At 39.2% G+C, this 14,862-nt stretch overlaps 1 protein-coding gene across 1 annotated transcript in view; it reads right to left on the bottom strand.

Annotated features, from left to right (window-relative positions):
* LOC144957351 (scavenger receptor cysteine-rich domain-containing protein DMBT1-like) overlaps positions 1 to 14,862 on the bottom strand; it is a 39,321-nt gene that overhangs the window by 13,002 nt on the left and 11,457 nt on the right. The window contains exons 4-11 of the mRNA XM_078888526.1: positions 13,000 to 13,130; positions 12,143 to 12,280; positions 9,654 to 9,750; positions 7,365 to 7,504; positions 4,896 to 5,054; positions 3,201 to 3,291; positions 2,709 to 2,827; positions 1,758 to 1,940 (exon numbers count right to left, since the gene is read on the bottom strand). Coding sequence (XP_078744652.1) covers positions 1,758 to 1,940; positions 2,709 to 2,827; positions 3,201 to 3,291; positions 4,896 to 5,054; positions 7,365 to 7,504; positions 9,654 to 9,750; positions 12,143 to 12,280; positions 13,000 to 13,130 — 1,058 coding nt within the window. The remainder of the gene's footprint in view (positions 1 to 1,757; positions 1,941 to 2,708; positions 2,828 to 3,200; positions 3,292 to 4,895; positions 5,055 to 7,364; positions 7,505 to 9,653; positions 9,751 to 12,142; positions 12,281 to 12,999; positions 13,131 to 14,862) is intronic.

Here is a 14,862-nt window from a genome sequence, read left to right as displayed (position 1 = left end):
TAAAATCAACATCAAACAGTCTATTTTATTTATATGTTATTGAAAAGGTTTCTGCTTGAAGCTCAAAGGAATAAATAACAAAACGCAATGAGATGGACGATTGGTTTTTTTTTTTTTTTTTGTTTTTAAAGGGTTTTACGGCGCTTGCAACACATTAAGGTCATATCAGCGCCAGTAAAAAAGGAATAAAATGGGATAGTAAAAAGTTCTAGAATTACAATTAAAGCATTCAAGAATAAGGCAGACAAAGGGGAGTTTGTTCAAATAGGAAACAGATGTAGATTCCAATAGCACACTATCAGTGTACTCAGTTGAGATCACCTAAAAGACACAAGCACAGGTCCCAACTAAGAGGATTGTTTTTGTTTTTGTTTTTAAGGGTTTTACGGCGCTTGCAACACATTTAGGTTATATCAGCGCCAGTAAAAAGGAAGAAAATGGGATAGTAAAAAGTTATAGAATTACAATTAAAGCACCCAAGAAAAAGTAAGAAAAAGGGGAACTGAGAACAAATAGGGATCAGATGTAGATTCCAAGAGCATACCACCAATGTACTTAGTTTGAAATCACCTACAAGTCTCATCCAGACACAAGCACAAAATCCAACGGAGAGGAACACACTCAAATGCTTACATTATACATTCAAAATAAAAATAATAATACATAACAGAGAGATGATTTACAAGGAAAAAAAATATCATCTCCCTAAACAATAACTATGCATTTGACTGTTTCCCTCCCAGCTAGGACTCCGGCCAGTGCCAGGACAAAACCAAGTAATCTCATTCCGAGACAAAGACAAAAAGCATGTTGGAAAAAGGATATAAGGGGATAGAAGACACAGTATGTACCTCCCTGCCCGCTATGGGAGGTCAGGATCCCCACCCACCCAACTAAGAGGAATACACTCAAATGTGTGCAAATCATTTATAATGTGTAAACAGAACAATAAAGTGCATTCAGAGAGATGATTTAAATGATAAAAAATATCATGTCCCAAAACTCTATCTATACATTTGAAAGTTTCCCTCCCAGCTAGGGTATCCGGTCAGGACCTGGACAAAACCAAGTAATCTCATTCCAAGGCAAAGACAGAAAGCATGTTGGAAAACAAATATAGGCTGATAAAAGACACAGTAAGTACCTCCCTGCCCACTATGGGATCAGGTACCCCACCCAAATGGACGATTCAATTTATTGAACAAAGATAGATAACTTGAAGTTTCCAATTCATTTCGTATTAATATTGTTATTAATAGAGTGAAATCTCGTTATACCGCCACGTTTGGGACCAAGGCAACTTTGACGGTATGTAGAGTATGTGGTATAATGAATTTGGTCAATGTTCTATGGCACTCAACCGGTATATGGAATCACTATACAAACTCTAATTAGAAATCATCCTTTTAATAACAGGGTCTAAACAACAACAAAAAACGATCAAAATGATAAGAATCTAACAGATATATAATATGTAACAATGGAGTAAATTATTTTGTAATATTTACCACGATATTGGAGTCAGTCTACATCGATGTTTCAGGCCTTTTCAGCCATCGTCAGGAATGTGTGTTACATGAGTTTGGTTTGTGTGTTGTTGTTGTTTGTTGAAGCTGAAACATCGATGTAGACTGACTCCAACATTGTGGTAAATATTAAAATAATATATATATATATATATATATATATATATATAATATATATATATATATATATATATATAATATATATATATATATATATATAACTTTCCTGACCTGGCACAAGGTCTGGTGAGGGGTCAGCCTTGGTATAATACCTAATCTTGATACCCCGACCATTTGTGTTGTAATCGTTGGATACCAGTCGAACCAGAAAGACCTTGGCAGAGCTACGATATTTCTTCTTTTCACTGAGGTCACCACACAATTCCGACAGAACCATAGACGTCTGATCAGGACCTGTGATGACGAAAATCAATGATATTACTAATATTATTTTAACTATCCTAATCTCCAAACAGTTTTGTCTTCTTCTTCTTCTTCTTCTTCTTCTTCTTCTTCTTCTTCTTCTTCTTCTTCTTCTTCTTCTTCTTCTTGTGGAAACCTCCAATATTGTCCAGTTTGTAGAGTATTATATTTCAAACTTGTTAAAACACTGCACATACTATTAGACGGCTTCCCTCACAGCCAGAAGATCCGGCCAGGGTCAGGACAAAACTAAGTAATCTCATCCCAAGACCGCCCAAGACAAAAACAGAAAGCAGGTTGGAAAACAGATATAGGGGGATAAAAGACACAGTAAGTGCCTCCCTGCCCACTATGGGAGGTCATGAACCCCACCCAGAATTAAATTATTTTTATAAAATTAGCTTTTATATCGCGCAATATCCACTAAACGTGCTCAAAGCACTTTACAAGGGATCCCTGGCCAACAGCAACAGTTAACATGTAGGACAGGACATGACGCTGATGCCTGATAGGCGATATTATATTTTTTTTTTTGGACAGAGACAATGCTGTTAATGGCCAGATACTCATTGTACACCTGAGTACAGTGGGAGAATGTCAGTAAAGAGTCTCATCCAAGGACTCAACCATGCGCCAAGCGAGTCTCGAACCCAGGACCTTCTGATCTGAAAACAAGTGTCTTTCCACAAGACCACATAGCCGCAGAAGTACATGTTGCCTTTGACCTTACAATGACATGCTATGGTTTGTTATTCATACCGTCATACACCTTTAACCGATCGTTCTCACAATCGTAGTCGGTTAAATCAAGATCTTCGATCTCAATCTCAACCTGGTTTCCATCTTCTGATTCAATTTTCCATTGACAGTTCATGGTTCTGTAACAAACAAAAAAGTCAAAGTTACGAATCAGGAAACACAAACTGATAATAGATGAAGATGAATAAATTTGAAAAATAAAATAAAATCCCCTTTATTCATAGGGAAAATGTGTCTCTAGGGTCAATTCCAAGGGAAGACTGGAATAACCCAGGCATTAGCCGCAGTGGAGTGTCGCAATTTGAGCTAAGGCAAGGTCTCAAGACCACACAGCGCAGAGGTAGGTGATCAAACTGTACTTTTCGGATACGAAGCAAAGACCGTTGTTTGTTTTGTGTTGTTCCCTTATTTATGAGTCACAGTTACTCCCTTTATCGTTCTCTCCAAATTATTTCTTTATTGTCAACATGCAGAAAAAAACAACACACTTACCCGTATAGCTCATTAGGATATCCTGGAGAGTTGAAGTATTTATCATCCGATGAAGCCTTCAGTGTCAAAACCTGTCCATAGCATTCAGTGCCTGAAAATCAGGAGAACAAGTTGTTGAGATTTTATATTTATATATATATATACGAGATGCACAATCCTTCCACCAAATCCAAGCATCAGTAACACACTTTATGGTCACCTGGAACAACTATAAAAGACGTCTAACTTCTACGTCATGGCACAAGACCAAAGTGCTAGAGCTCAGGTGGTCGCTGGTTCGGATAAGTAAGCAGATATATATATAAGGGAACAACACAAAACAAACAACGTTTCGGCCTTTGGAATTTTTGTATATGTATATATGGGGGCGAAGTGGCCGAGTGGTTAAGGCATTGCACTGTGACCCGGAAGGTCCTGGGTTTGAACCCGCTTCAGGCACTTTCGTTATTTTCCTTGGGCAAGATTATTACCCCCCAATTTGCTCACTTGGACAACATGGGTGGTTCCTGTTGACATCAGACATCTAGTTTGAGGAATTATCTATTTTCACTCGTGGATTGCCTTGGCGACCATATCTTATGATGTGGCGGAAGGGCATAATTTATATATATATATATATATATTTATATATATATATATAATATATATATATATATATATATATATATATATATATAACAAACAGATACTCATTTTGCACCTGAGTACAGTAAATGTGAGTAAAGAGTCTTTTCTAAAGTCTAAAATATGCAAGTTGACTGCTATAAGAATCCTATTGTTTTTAAAAGTTCTAGAATTACAATTAAAGAACACAAGAAAAGTAAGGCAAAGGGGTATTGGTTCAAATGAGGAACAGATGTAGATTCCAAGAGCACACAATCAAAGTACTTAGTTTAAGATCACCTAAAAGTCTCATCCAGACACAAGCACAGGTCCCCACTAAGAGGAACACACTCAAATGTTTACAAATCATATATTTAAAAAATAAACACAGTGCATAACAGAGAGATAATTTACAAGACAAAAAAAAAATTAATCTCACAAAACTAACCCTACATCTGACTGTTTCCCTCCAGGCTGGGGTATCTGCTGGCCAGGGCCAGGACAAAACCGAGTAATCTCATTCCAAGATAAAGAAAGAAAGCAAGTAGGAAAACAGATACAAGGGGGGGGGGGGGGGGGGGGGGGGGGGGGTTATAGAAGAGCCTCCCTGCCCACTATGGGAGTGGTATTCCATGAAGGAAATAGATAATCCATCAATCGGATATCTAATGTCAACAGAAATCACCCACGTTTTCAAAAGTGAGCAAATTAGGGGGTTAGTAATCTTGCCCAAGAAAAAGATAACGGAAGTGCCTGAAGCAGAACTCGATACCAGGACCTTCCAGATCACAGTGCAATGCCTTAACCACTCGATCACGTCGCCCCCTTTTAAAAGAATAAAATAAAATAAATTCTCTTTATTCATCCCCAAGGGGAAATTTATCTTTAGGGTCTATTCCAAGGGAAGACTGGAATAACCCAGGCATTGGCTGCAGTGCAACGCCTCGAAGTGAGCTAGGGCGAGGTGACTTGCTAAAGGCCACACAACTTGTGGGTAGTCGAACTCGGTACCTTTTGGGTACGAAGCAAAGACCATACTGCTGAACCATGCTCCCCCTAAAGTGCTAAAAGGGTGTTACAACCACAACTTACCACTTAAAGGTACCAACGTGAAGTTAAACGAAAGTGGTTCTATTTTGCTTGGTTCTGTAATCAACACCTTTACACGGATTGCTGTCTGGGATGTGATAAATGTGAGCTCGGTGCTGTTGTCGCATGATTCAAACAGCTTTGTCTGTGTTTCCTTCCAGCCTGTAGAAATAACATGTGAAGATATTTAAAAAATATTGTAGCAATTAACATACAAAATGGGGGTCCGGTTAGCTCCGTTGGTAGAGCACTCGCTTCACTGAGATCGATCCACTGGGCAGTCGGAGATTTTCTTCTGACCTCTCTGTCCAACCAGCAGGGATTGGGGAGCTGGGTGTGTTAGATATGGTGGAAAGTACTTTGCGATAGACTAGCATCCTATCCAAAAGGTAGCAGGAAATTGCTATTGTCTATTTCACGCTATAGAAACAGGGATACACTCTGGCTCCATAGGTCTAATGGATCTGTAGGACTTTTTTTAACAGTTAAAAATATCTCAAACCTTTTCACCATCCGACTGATTATGTCATTCACTATAACATATTGATATTGTGGCGTTCAATAGTGTTTAGTGGAATTCTCCCTAAATTATCTGGCCACTTCCTATATTGTTTACTTTCCAGTTGACTACTTCTGATTGGAGTAACAGTCACTTCGTCTATTTATTATTAAACTTATAATCTTGTCTTTCGCTTGTCGTTGGCATTCTTTTCTTTTTAACTTAGTAAGATCACAACATCTTTTTTTTTTTTTAAGGGTGCTACAGCGCTTGCAACACATTTAGGTTATATCAGCGCCAGTAAAAAGGAAGAAAATGGGATAGTAAAAAGTTCTAGAATTACAATTAAAACACCCAAGAAAAAGTAAGACAAAGGGGAACTGAGAACAAATAGGGATCAGATGTAGATTCCAAGAGCATACCACCAATGTACTTAGTTTGAAATCACCTACAAGTCTCATCCAGACACAAGCACAACATCCAACAAAGAGGAACACACTCAAATGCTTACATTTTACATTAAAAATAACAAATATAATAATGCATAACAGAGAGATGATTTACAAGGAAAAAAATATCATCTCCCAAAACAATAACTATGCATTTGACTGTTTCCCTCCCAGCTAGGATTCCGGCCAGTGCCAGGACAAAACCAAGTAATCTCATTCCCTGCCCGTTATCGGATGTATCACAACATCCTCACATCTTACAATATATAAACGACCTGTTGAGACTCCAGAATGCCAACACTCAGGCAGACATCGGCATCCTCGACTTTTCCAAAGCATTTGATACTGTGCCCCACCAAAAACTCCTGCAGAAACTAGAAAATTACGGAATTCGTGGCTCTTTACACACATGGCTTTGTAATTTCCTCACAAAACGTACCATGAAAGTAGTCCTAGACGGCACGTCATCGGATGAATGTCCAGTCATATCAGGAGTATCACAGGGAACGGTGCAAGGACCCATACTATTTCTTTGTTTCATCAATGACCTACCTCTACGAGTAAAATCTCAGATTAGGTTATTCGCCGATGACTGTCTAATATACCGACCAATAAAATCTGCAAATGATCAAAAATTGCTACAAGAGGACTTGAATAGTCTCGAACAGTGGGCTAATGATTGGGGAATGAAATTTAACGCAAACAAATGCTACATCCTCAGCACAGCTAAAAAGTATAATGAGACCTACAAGTTAAACAACACCGTCCTGAAACAAGTCGACGATCACCCATACCTTGGCATCACCTTCTCAAAGGACTTGAAATGGGGGAAACACATTAACATAATAACCCAAAAGGCAAGCTGCACCCTCGCGTTTCTCCGCCGAAATCTTAGCCACGCCCCAATGTCATGCAAACAAGACGCCTACCTCGCACTTGTGAGATCACAATTGGAATACCGAGCAGTTGCCTGGGAGCCCTACCTAAAAGAGGATATTCAAAAACTTGAGAGAGTCCAGCGACATGGGCGCCTGGTTCATAACTGGGAACTATAAGAGCAAAACTCCAGGATGCATGACAAAAATGTTAGAAGAAAGAAATCTCATCAGCCTCCAACAAAGAAGAAAAGAAAGCCGTCTGTCATTCATGTTCAAGATAATAACAGATCAAATACCATCAATAAAGGCAGACTCCTTTTTCACGCCACGACCAAACAAAAGAAAAATCCGAGCACTCACTTTCGCCAACCACATAACCGAAAACCCCATTGACAGATACGCCACAAACAATTCGAACTGCTTCAAAATCCCACAGACAAGAACACAAAACTACAAAAATTCTTTCTTCATTAGAACTATCTCGGAGTGGAATGGGCTGGATGAACTGGTCATCATGGCACCACACCTAAACGATTTCAAGGCCCAACTGACATGGGCCCGCACCCAATGAGGACGCTGCTGAAATACAACTAGACCATTGGTTTCTTCAGCGCCAACCATACAGATTCAGATAAGGATACATTACCATCAATAACAGTGAGTTTGTTGTTCTGACATCCAAGAGAATCATAATTTGGTCCCTTGAGGTCGACCGAATGCAAGTGCATCATCATTCTGTCGTTGTTCCCTTTGGGAGCCACGAACTGCCAATAGCAATTGTAAGGTCTGTTGAGAGGACACAAGTTAATATGTTTGATGTCAACAGAAATTACCCATGTTGTCCAAAGTGAGCAAATTAGCGGGGTTAATAATCTTGCCCAAGAAAAAAAAACAAAGTGCCTGAATGGGAGCTCGATCATGGGACCACAGTGCAATGCCTTAACCACTCCGTCACTTCACCCCCTTTAAAAAAATTAAAATAAAAAAAATCCCCTTTATTCATCCCCAAAGGGAAATTTGTCTTTAGGGTCTATTCCAAAGGAAGACTGGAATAATCCAACATCAGCCACAGTGCAGCGCTCGCTACAAAGAGAGCGAGGGTGAGGTGACTTGCTCAAGACCACACAACGGTAGGTAGTTGAACTCGGTATCTTTTGGGTATGAAGCAAAGACCATACCGCTGAGCCACATTGTCTGTAACTTGAGTATTTAAGCATTTATATTGCGCAGTATCCACTAAACGTGCTCATAGCACTTTACAAGGAGTCCTTAGCCAACAGCAACACTTAACAGGCAGGACAGGACATAACACCTGTTTCTTTCTGGGATTGCCCTCTTGTAATTGTCATTGTCACTGGTTTTATGACATTAAAATATAAAAAAATGTCCAACCACAATAACACTGACATTGCATAAGTTAGCCTTATTTACGGACTTACACAGTACAGTAACCTGCACTATGCTTTGCTATTTTCCAGCCCCCAAATGTTTTTCACACAATCAACCCTGCATTGTGCAAAGAATAGCAAGTGACGATTTGCAGCCTGCCGACATAGACAAAGCTGCCGAATCCTAGGTACTCATTTTACACCAGAGTATGATGAGAGAATGGGAGTAAGGAGACTTTTCCTATGACTCAATGTTCACCAAGTGAGGCTCAAACCCAGGACCTTCCAACCCAAAAGCAAGTGTCATACCACTAGACCACATAGCCACACATATTCAAACCACATAAATATCTTAAAAACATAAGACTGAAAGATCTTTATACTCTTGTTTTCTGCCATTCTTTTTTTCTGTAGTAAAACAACGCTTCATAAAATCTAGCAAATCTTCTCTGCTTTTCACCAAAAAGGCGAAGGCTTTAAATAGCTCTCAGAGTCATTTCAGTGTCAAAACTTTGTTTTTAAGGGTTTTACGGCGCTTGCAACACATTTAGGTCATATCAGCGCCAATAAAAAGGAAGAAAATTGGACAGTTTGTTTGTTTTTAAGGGTTTTACGGCGCTTGCAACACATTTAGGTTACATCAGCGTCAGTAAAAAGGAAGAAAGTGGGATAGTAAAAAGTTCTAGAATTACAATTAAAGCACCCAAGAGAAAGTAAAACAAAGGGGAACTGGGATTAAATAGGGATCAGATGTAGATTACAACAGCATACCACCAATGTACTTAGTTTGAGATCACCTATAAGTCTCATCTGGACACAAGCACAAAATCCAGCAAAGAGTAATACACTTAAATGCTTACATTATACATTCAAAATGAATATAATAATACATAACAGAGAGATGATTTACAAGGATAAAAATATCATCTCACAAAACAATAACTATGCATTTGACTGTTTCCCTCCCAGCCACGACTCCGACCAGGGCCAGGAAAAAAACAAGTAATCTTATTCCAAGACAAAGAGAGAAAGCATGTTGGAAAACAGATATAAGGGTGTAGAAGACACAGTATGTACCTCCCTGCCTGCTATGGGAGGTCAGGATCCCCACCCAGAAAATTGGACAGTAAAAAGATTCTAGATGTACAATAAAAAATGGACTTGAGGAAAAAACAGGAGCACACTATCAGTGTACTTAGTTTGAGATCACCTAAATGTCTCACCCAGACACCAGCAGAAGATCCCACTAAAATGAATACACTCAAATGCTTACATTATACATTCAAAATAACAAATATACTAATACATAACAGAGAGAGATGATTTACAAGGAAAAAATTATCATCTCCTAAAACTAACCATGCGTTTGACTGTTTCCCTCCCAGCTTGGGTATCCGGCCAGAGTCAGAACAAAACCTGAAGTAATTTCATCCCGACAAAGACAGAAAGCAAGTTGGAAAACAGATATAGGGGGGTAGAAGACACAATAAGTACCTCCCTGCCGACTATGGGAGGCCAGGAACCCCACCCAGTGTGTCAAAACTTACAAAAACAGGTAAACATCCGGCTGGAAGGTTTTGTCAATGACCAGTGCGTCACTATGATCGTACATATTCGAATTACACGTCGTCAAGTACTCCACCTCTGTCAAGATATAAAAGCAATAATAAGAATAATTGAGTTCATTTCCTGATTTGAACATTTTATATAGTGCAATATTATTTCATTGTACAATGAACTTTGTACATTTAGGATTCATTCGATCACGACCAATTTTTAATGATAGTATTTTTCGATTTTGCATTGCCGTATTGATATATTTTTCCTTACATTCAAAGTTATGTAAAGCTGTCTGTGAATGATACAATGCAAGCTGTATGAGATTCTGTAATTATAAACAATTGTATAAGGCATTTAAAGGATAATTCCTATTAAGCCTTTAGTAAAATAAGATAAAATAATGTTTTTGTTTGTTTTTAAGGGTTTTACGGCGCTTGCAACACATTAAGGTCATATCAGCGCCAGTAAAAAGTAAGAAAATGGGATAGTAAAAAGTTCTAGAATTACAATAAAGCATCCAAGAAAAGGGAAGACAAAGGGGAATTGGTTCAAATAAGAGACAGGTGTAGATTCCAAAAGCACTCTATCAAAGTACTTAGTTTGAGATTACTAAAAGTCTCATCCAGACACAAGCACAGGTCCCCGCTGAGAGGAACACACTCAAATGTTTTACAAATCATATATAATATAAAGAAAGCATAATACAGTGCATAACAGAGAGATGATTTACAATGAAAAAAATATCATCTCCCAAAACTAACTATACATTCGACTGTTTCCCTCTCAGCCAGGGCATCTGGCCAGGACCAGGTCAAAACTAAGTAATCTCATTCCAAGACAAAGACAGAAAGCATGTTGGAAAACAGATATAAGGGGATATAAGACACAGGATGTACCCCCCTGCCCACTATGGGAGAAGATAAAATAAGATAAGAATATCTACCAAACATGTGTCGCAATTGCCATAAAACACTTAAAAAACACAAAAGTGCTTTACAAGGGGCCCCTTGCAAACAGCAACTCTTAACATGTAGGACAAGACATGACATGACGCCTGTTAGGCGATAGTACATTTTTTTCTGACAGACACACAGCTGTTAATGGCCAGGTACTCATTTTACACCTGCATATAGTGAGAAAATGTTAGTTAAAAAGTTTTTTTCCAGGTTGGTAAGAAGAGGGTAAAAATCAACAATAATATTTGTGTCCCTGCCATTTCCTGAAGCTGGATGAGAATGAAATCCATTTTATCAACTCTTGAAATTGTTTCATTATTTAAGATTATTATTATTGAAAACAAAAAAATAAGCGCTTTACAAGCAGCATTTAATATGTAGGAAGGGACATGACGCCTGTTAGGCAATATTACATTTTTCTCGGTCAGAGACAACACTGTTAACTGTCAGGTACTCATTCAACACCTCAGTATGGTGAGAGAATATGAGTAAAGAGCCATCTCCAAGGACTCAACTATGAGCAGAGCAAGGCTCGAACCCAGGACCTTCCGATTCTAAAGCGAGTGTCATACCACTAGACCACATAGCCGTACAAGGAATAGGATCATGTCCAGATCAAAACCAAGTACGTAATCTCGTTCCAAGACAAAGAAAGAAAGCAATAAGTGGAAAACAGATAATATAGGGGAATAGAAGACACAGTAAGTGACCTCCTTGCTCACAATGGGAGGTCAAAAAATCCCACTTCATATTTGCGACCCATCACCTCAAGGACACGCACCTCAAACGGAATACATTTTTTTCTTCGGACATTATGCCAACTGAAGACGTGGACGAAAGCCACAGAAACGAACGTCTTGGCCATATAATGGGAGTGGCAATTTATATTTTATATATATATATCCTAAATATATATATATATATACATATCAGAAAGACGAAGTGGGGATGGATAGGCTATACATTTAGAAAACCTGTCTGCGATATCACAAGACAGGTTCTGACATAGAACCCCCAAGGAAGAGGAAGACCAGGGAGGCCCAAAAAATAGTTGGTGAAGAAGCGCGGTGGAGAGACGGTACACTATCAATGTACTTAGTTTGAGATCACCTAAATGTCTCACCCACTGAGAGGAATACACTCAAATGCTTACATTATACATTCAAAATATATATAACAATACATAACAGAGAGATGATTTACAATTTAAAAAATGACATCTCCCAAAACAATAGCTACGCATTTGACTGTTTCCCTCCCAGCCAAGCTCTACGGCCAGGGCCAGGGCAAAACCAAGTAATCTCGTTACAAGATAAAGACAGAAAGCAAATTGAAAAACCGATATAAGGGGATAGAAGACAAAGTAAGGACCACCCTGCCCACGATGGGAGGTCATGAACCCCACCCAGAGCCCCAAGAAGAGTCAAGTGGCGAAATAGCTCATTGATGGTCTATGTTACAACTGGGGTTAAGGGTTAAAGGTCAAGCGAGTAAGTTAATCATCAAATACTAAAACATACCGTGCAACCAGAAGTAAGTTGCCAATTCTGACACATCAGCTCCTGTGTCGCCTTTCAGTTGAAGAGTCACGCCTGCAGGGTATGTCTTAGAAAACGTCCCAGGACCACAGACACGTTCTAAGGTTGCTCCTTCTTTGGCTGGAAATAATAATAATAATAATAATAATAATAATAATAATAATAATAATAATAATAATAATAATAATAATAATAATAATAATCATAATCATAATCATAATCATAATCATAATAATAATAATAATAATAATAATAATAATAATAATAATAATAATAATAATGATGATGATGATGATGTTAGGTGTTGCTTTCGGCTATGGACCCCTTGTAATGCGCTTTTAGCATAATTAGTGGATTTTGTGCCAAATAAATGATCAAGGTCTTTTTTGTGTTTTTGTTTGTTTTGGGGTTTTTTTGGTTTTTTTTTTTTTTTAATATAATTTATAGAATTTAGATGCACATCATCAGACCTCTTTTGCTTTAAAGAAAAATAATTCTTTTCTTTTTTAAGATCAAAAGTTTAAGAATCGATAGAAGCAACATATACATATGTGACCCTTCGCCTCAAAACGGTATTAAGTCGGGTTGGTTAAGATGTTGAATATTGAATTTATAACCAGAAATATCAGACTTGTGTTGAGTTTATATGTTTTATTGAGGAGAATGGATACCATATTTTAGGGTGCTAATGCCAACAATTTATATTTTTGACTAGTTTAACATTAAATTCGGTTTTGAAGTATATGGGTCGTTCCGACATAATACCGTTTTGAGCCGATGGGTCACATATATGCAGGTCTGACATTATTAGAAATAAACTATAATACATGTTTTTTTACCTTCTCCAATGAAGAGTTGTCTGGAGGAATCACATGGTAAACCTGATGCTGTTGTATTGTTTATCTCCACTCTAATATAATATGTATGAAGACCAGGAGCTTGAAATTCATTTGTGCACACTCTGACATCACTGAAAAGAAAAAAAAATCAATTAATTGAGTTTTAACTCGCTCCTTACCAGATATTTTTAGAATTTTACCCTAAACTTCATACTCGCCAAACACACAGAAAAAAAAAAGATTTTTTTTTTTCAAACAGATTATCAACAAGTATATTCTATGTTTATGTTTTTAAGGGTTTTACGGCGCTTGCAACACATTAGGTCATATCAACGCCAGTAAAAAGGAATAAAATGGGATAGTAAAAAGTTCTAGAATTACAATAAAGCACCAAAGAAAAGGGAAGACAAAGGGGAATTGGTTCAAATAAGAAACAGGTGTAGATTCCAAAAGCACGCTATCAATGTACTTGGTTTGAGATCACTAAAAGTCTCATCCAGACACAAGCACAGGTCCCCGCTAAGAGGAACACACTCAAATGTTTAACAAATCATAATATATAATATAAAGAAAGCATAATACAGTGCATAACAGAGAGATGATTTACAATGAAAAAAATATCATCTCCGAAAACTAACTATACATTCGACTGTTTCCCTCTCAGCCAGGGCATCTGGCCAGGACCAGGACAAAACCCAAGTAATCTCATTCCAAGACAAAGACAGAAATAATGTTGGAAAACGATATAAGGGGATAGAAGACACAGTATGTACCCCCCTGCCCACTATGGGAGGTCAGGAACCCCACCCAAATAAAGGGGGATAGAAGACACAGTATGTACCCCCCTGCCCACTATGGGAGGTCAGGAACCCCACCCAAATATAGGGGGATAGAAGACAGTATGTACCCCCCCCCCCCCACCTGCCCACTATGGGAGGTCAGGAACCCCACCCAAATATAGTGGGATAGAAGACACAGTATGTCACCCCCCCCCCCCCACCTGCCCACTATGGGAGGTCAGGAACCCCACCCAAATATAGGGGGATAGAAGACACAGTATGTACCTCCCTGCCCACTATGGGAGGTCAGGAACCCCACCCAAATATAGGGGGATAGAAGAGAGTATGTACCCCCCTGCCCACTATGGGAGGTCAGGAACCCCACCCAAATATAGGGGGATAGAAGAAACAGTATGTACCCCCCCTGCCCACTATGGGAAGTCAGGAACCCCACCCAAATATAGGGGGATTGAAGACACAGTATGTACCCCCCCCCCCTGCCCACTATGGGAGATCAGAAACCCCACCCAAATATAGGGGGATAGAAGACACAGTATGTACCCCCCTGCCCACTATGGGAGGTCAGGAACCCCACCCAAATATAGGGGGATAGAAGACACAGTATGTACCTCCCTGCCCACTATGGGAGGTCAGGAACCCCACCCAAATATAGGGGGATAGAAGAGAGTATGTACCCCCCTGCCCACTATGGGAGGTCAGGAACCCCACCCAAATATAGGGGGATAGAAGACACAGTATGTACCCCCCTGCCCACTATGGGAGGTCAGGAACCCCACCCAAATATAGGGGGATAGAAGACACAGTATGTACCCCCCTGCCCACTATGGGAGGTCAGGAACCCCACCCAAATATAGGGGGATAGAAGACACAGTATGTACCCCCCTGCCCACTATGGGAGGTCAGGAACCCCACCCAAATATAGGGGGATAGAAGACACAGTATGTACCCCCTGCCCACTATGGGAGGTCAGGAACCCCACCCAAATATAGAGGGATAGAAGACACAGTATGTACCCCCCCTGCCCACTATGGGAGGTCAGGAACCCCACCCAAATATAGGGGGA

Source organism: Berghia stephanieae, chromosome 11 (genome assembly GCF_034508935.2).
Source record: "Berghia stephanieae isolate SIO BIC M18660-M18661 chromosome 11, UCSD_Bste_1.3, whole genome shotgun sequence".
NCBI lineage: Eukaryota > Metazoa > Mollusca > Gastropoda > Nudibranchia > Aeolidiidae > Berghia > Berghia stephanieae.
The sequence above is the reverse complement of the archived record's forward strand: the minus strand, read 5'-3'. Positions and strand labels throughout refer to the sequence as shown.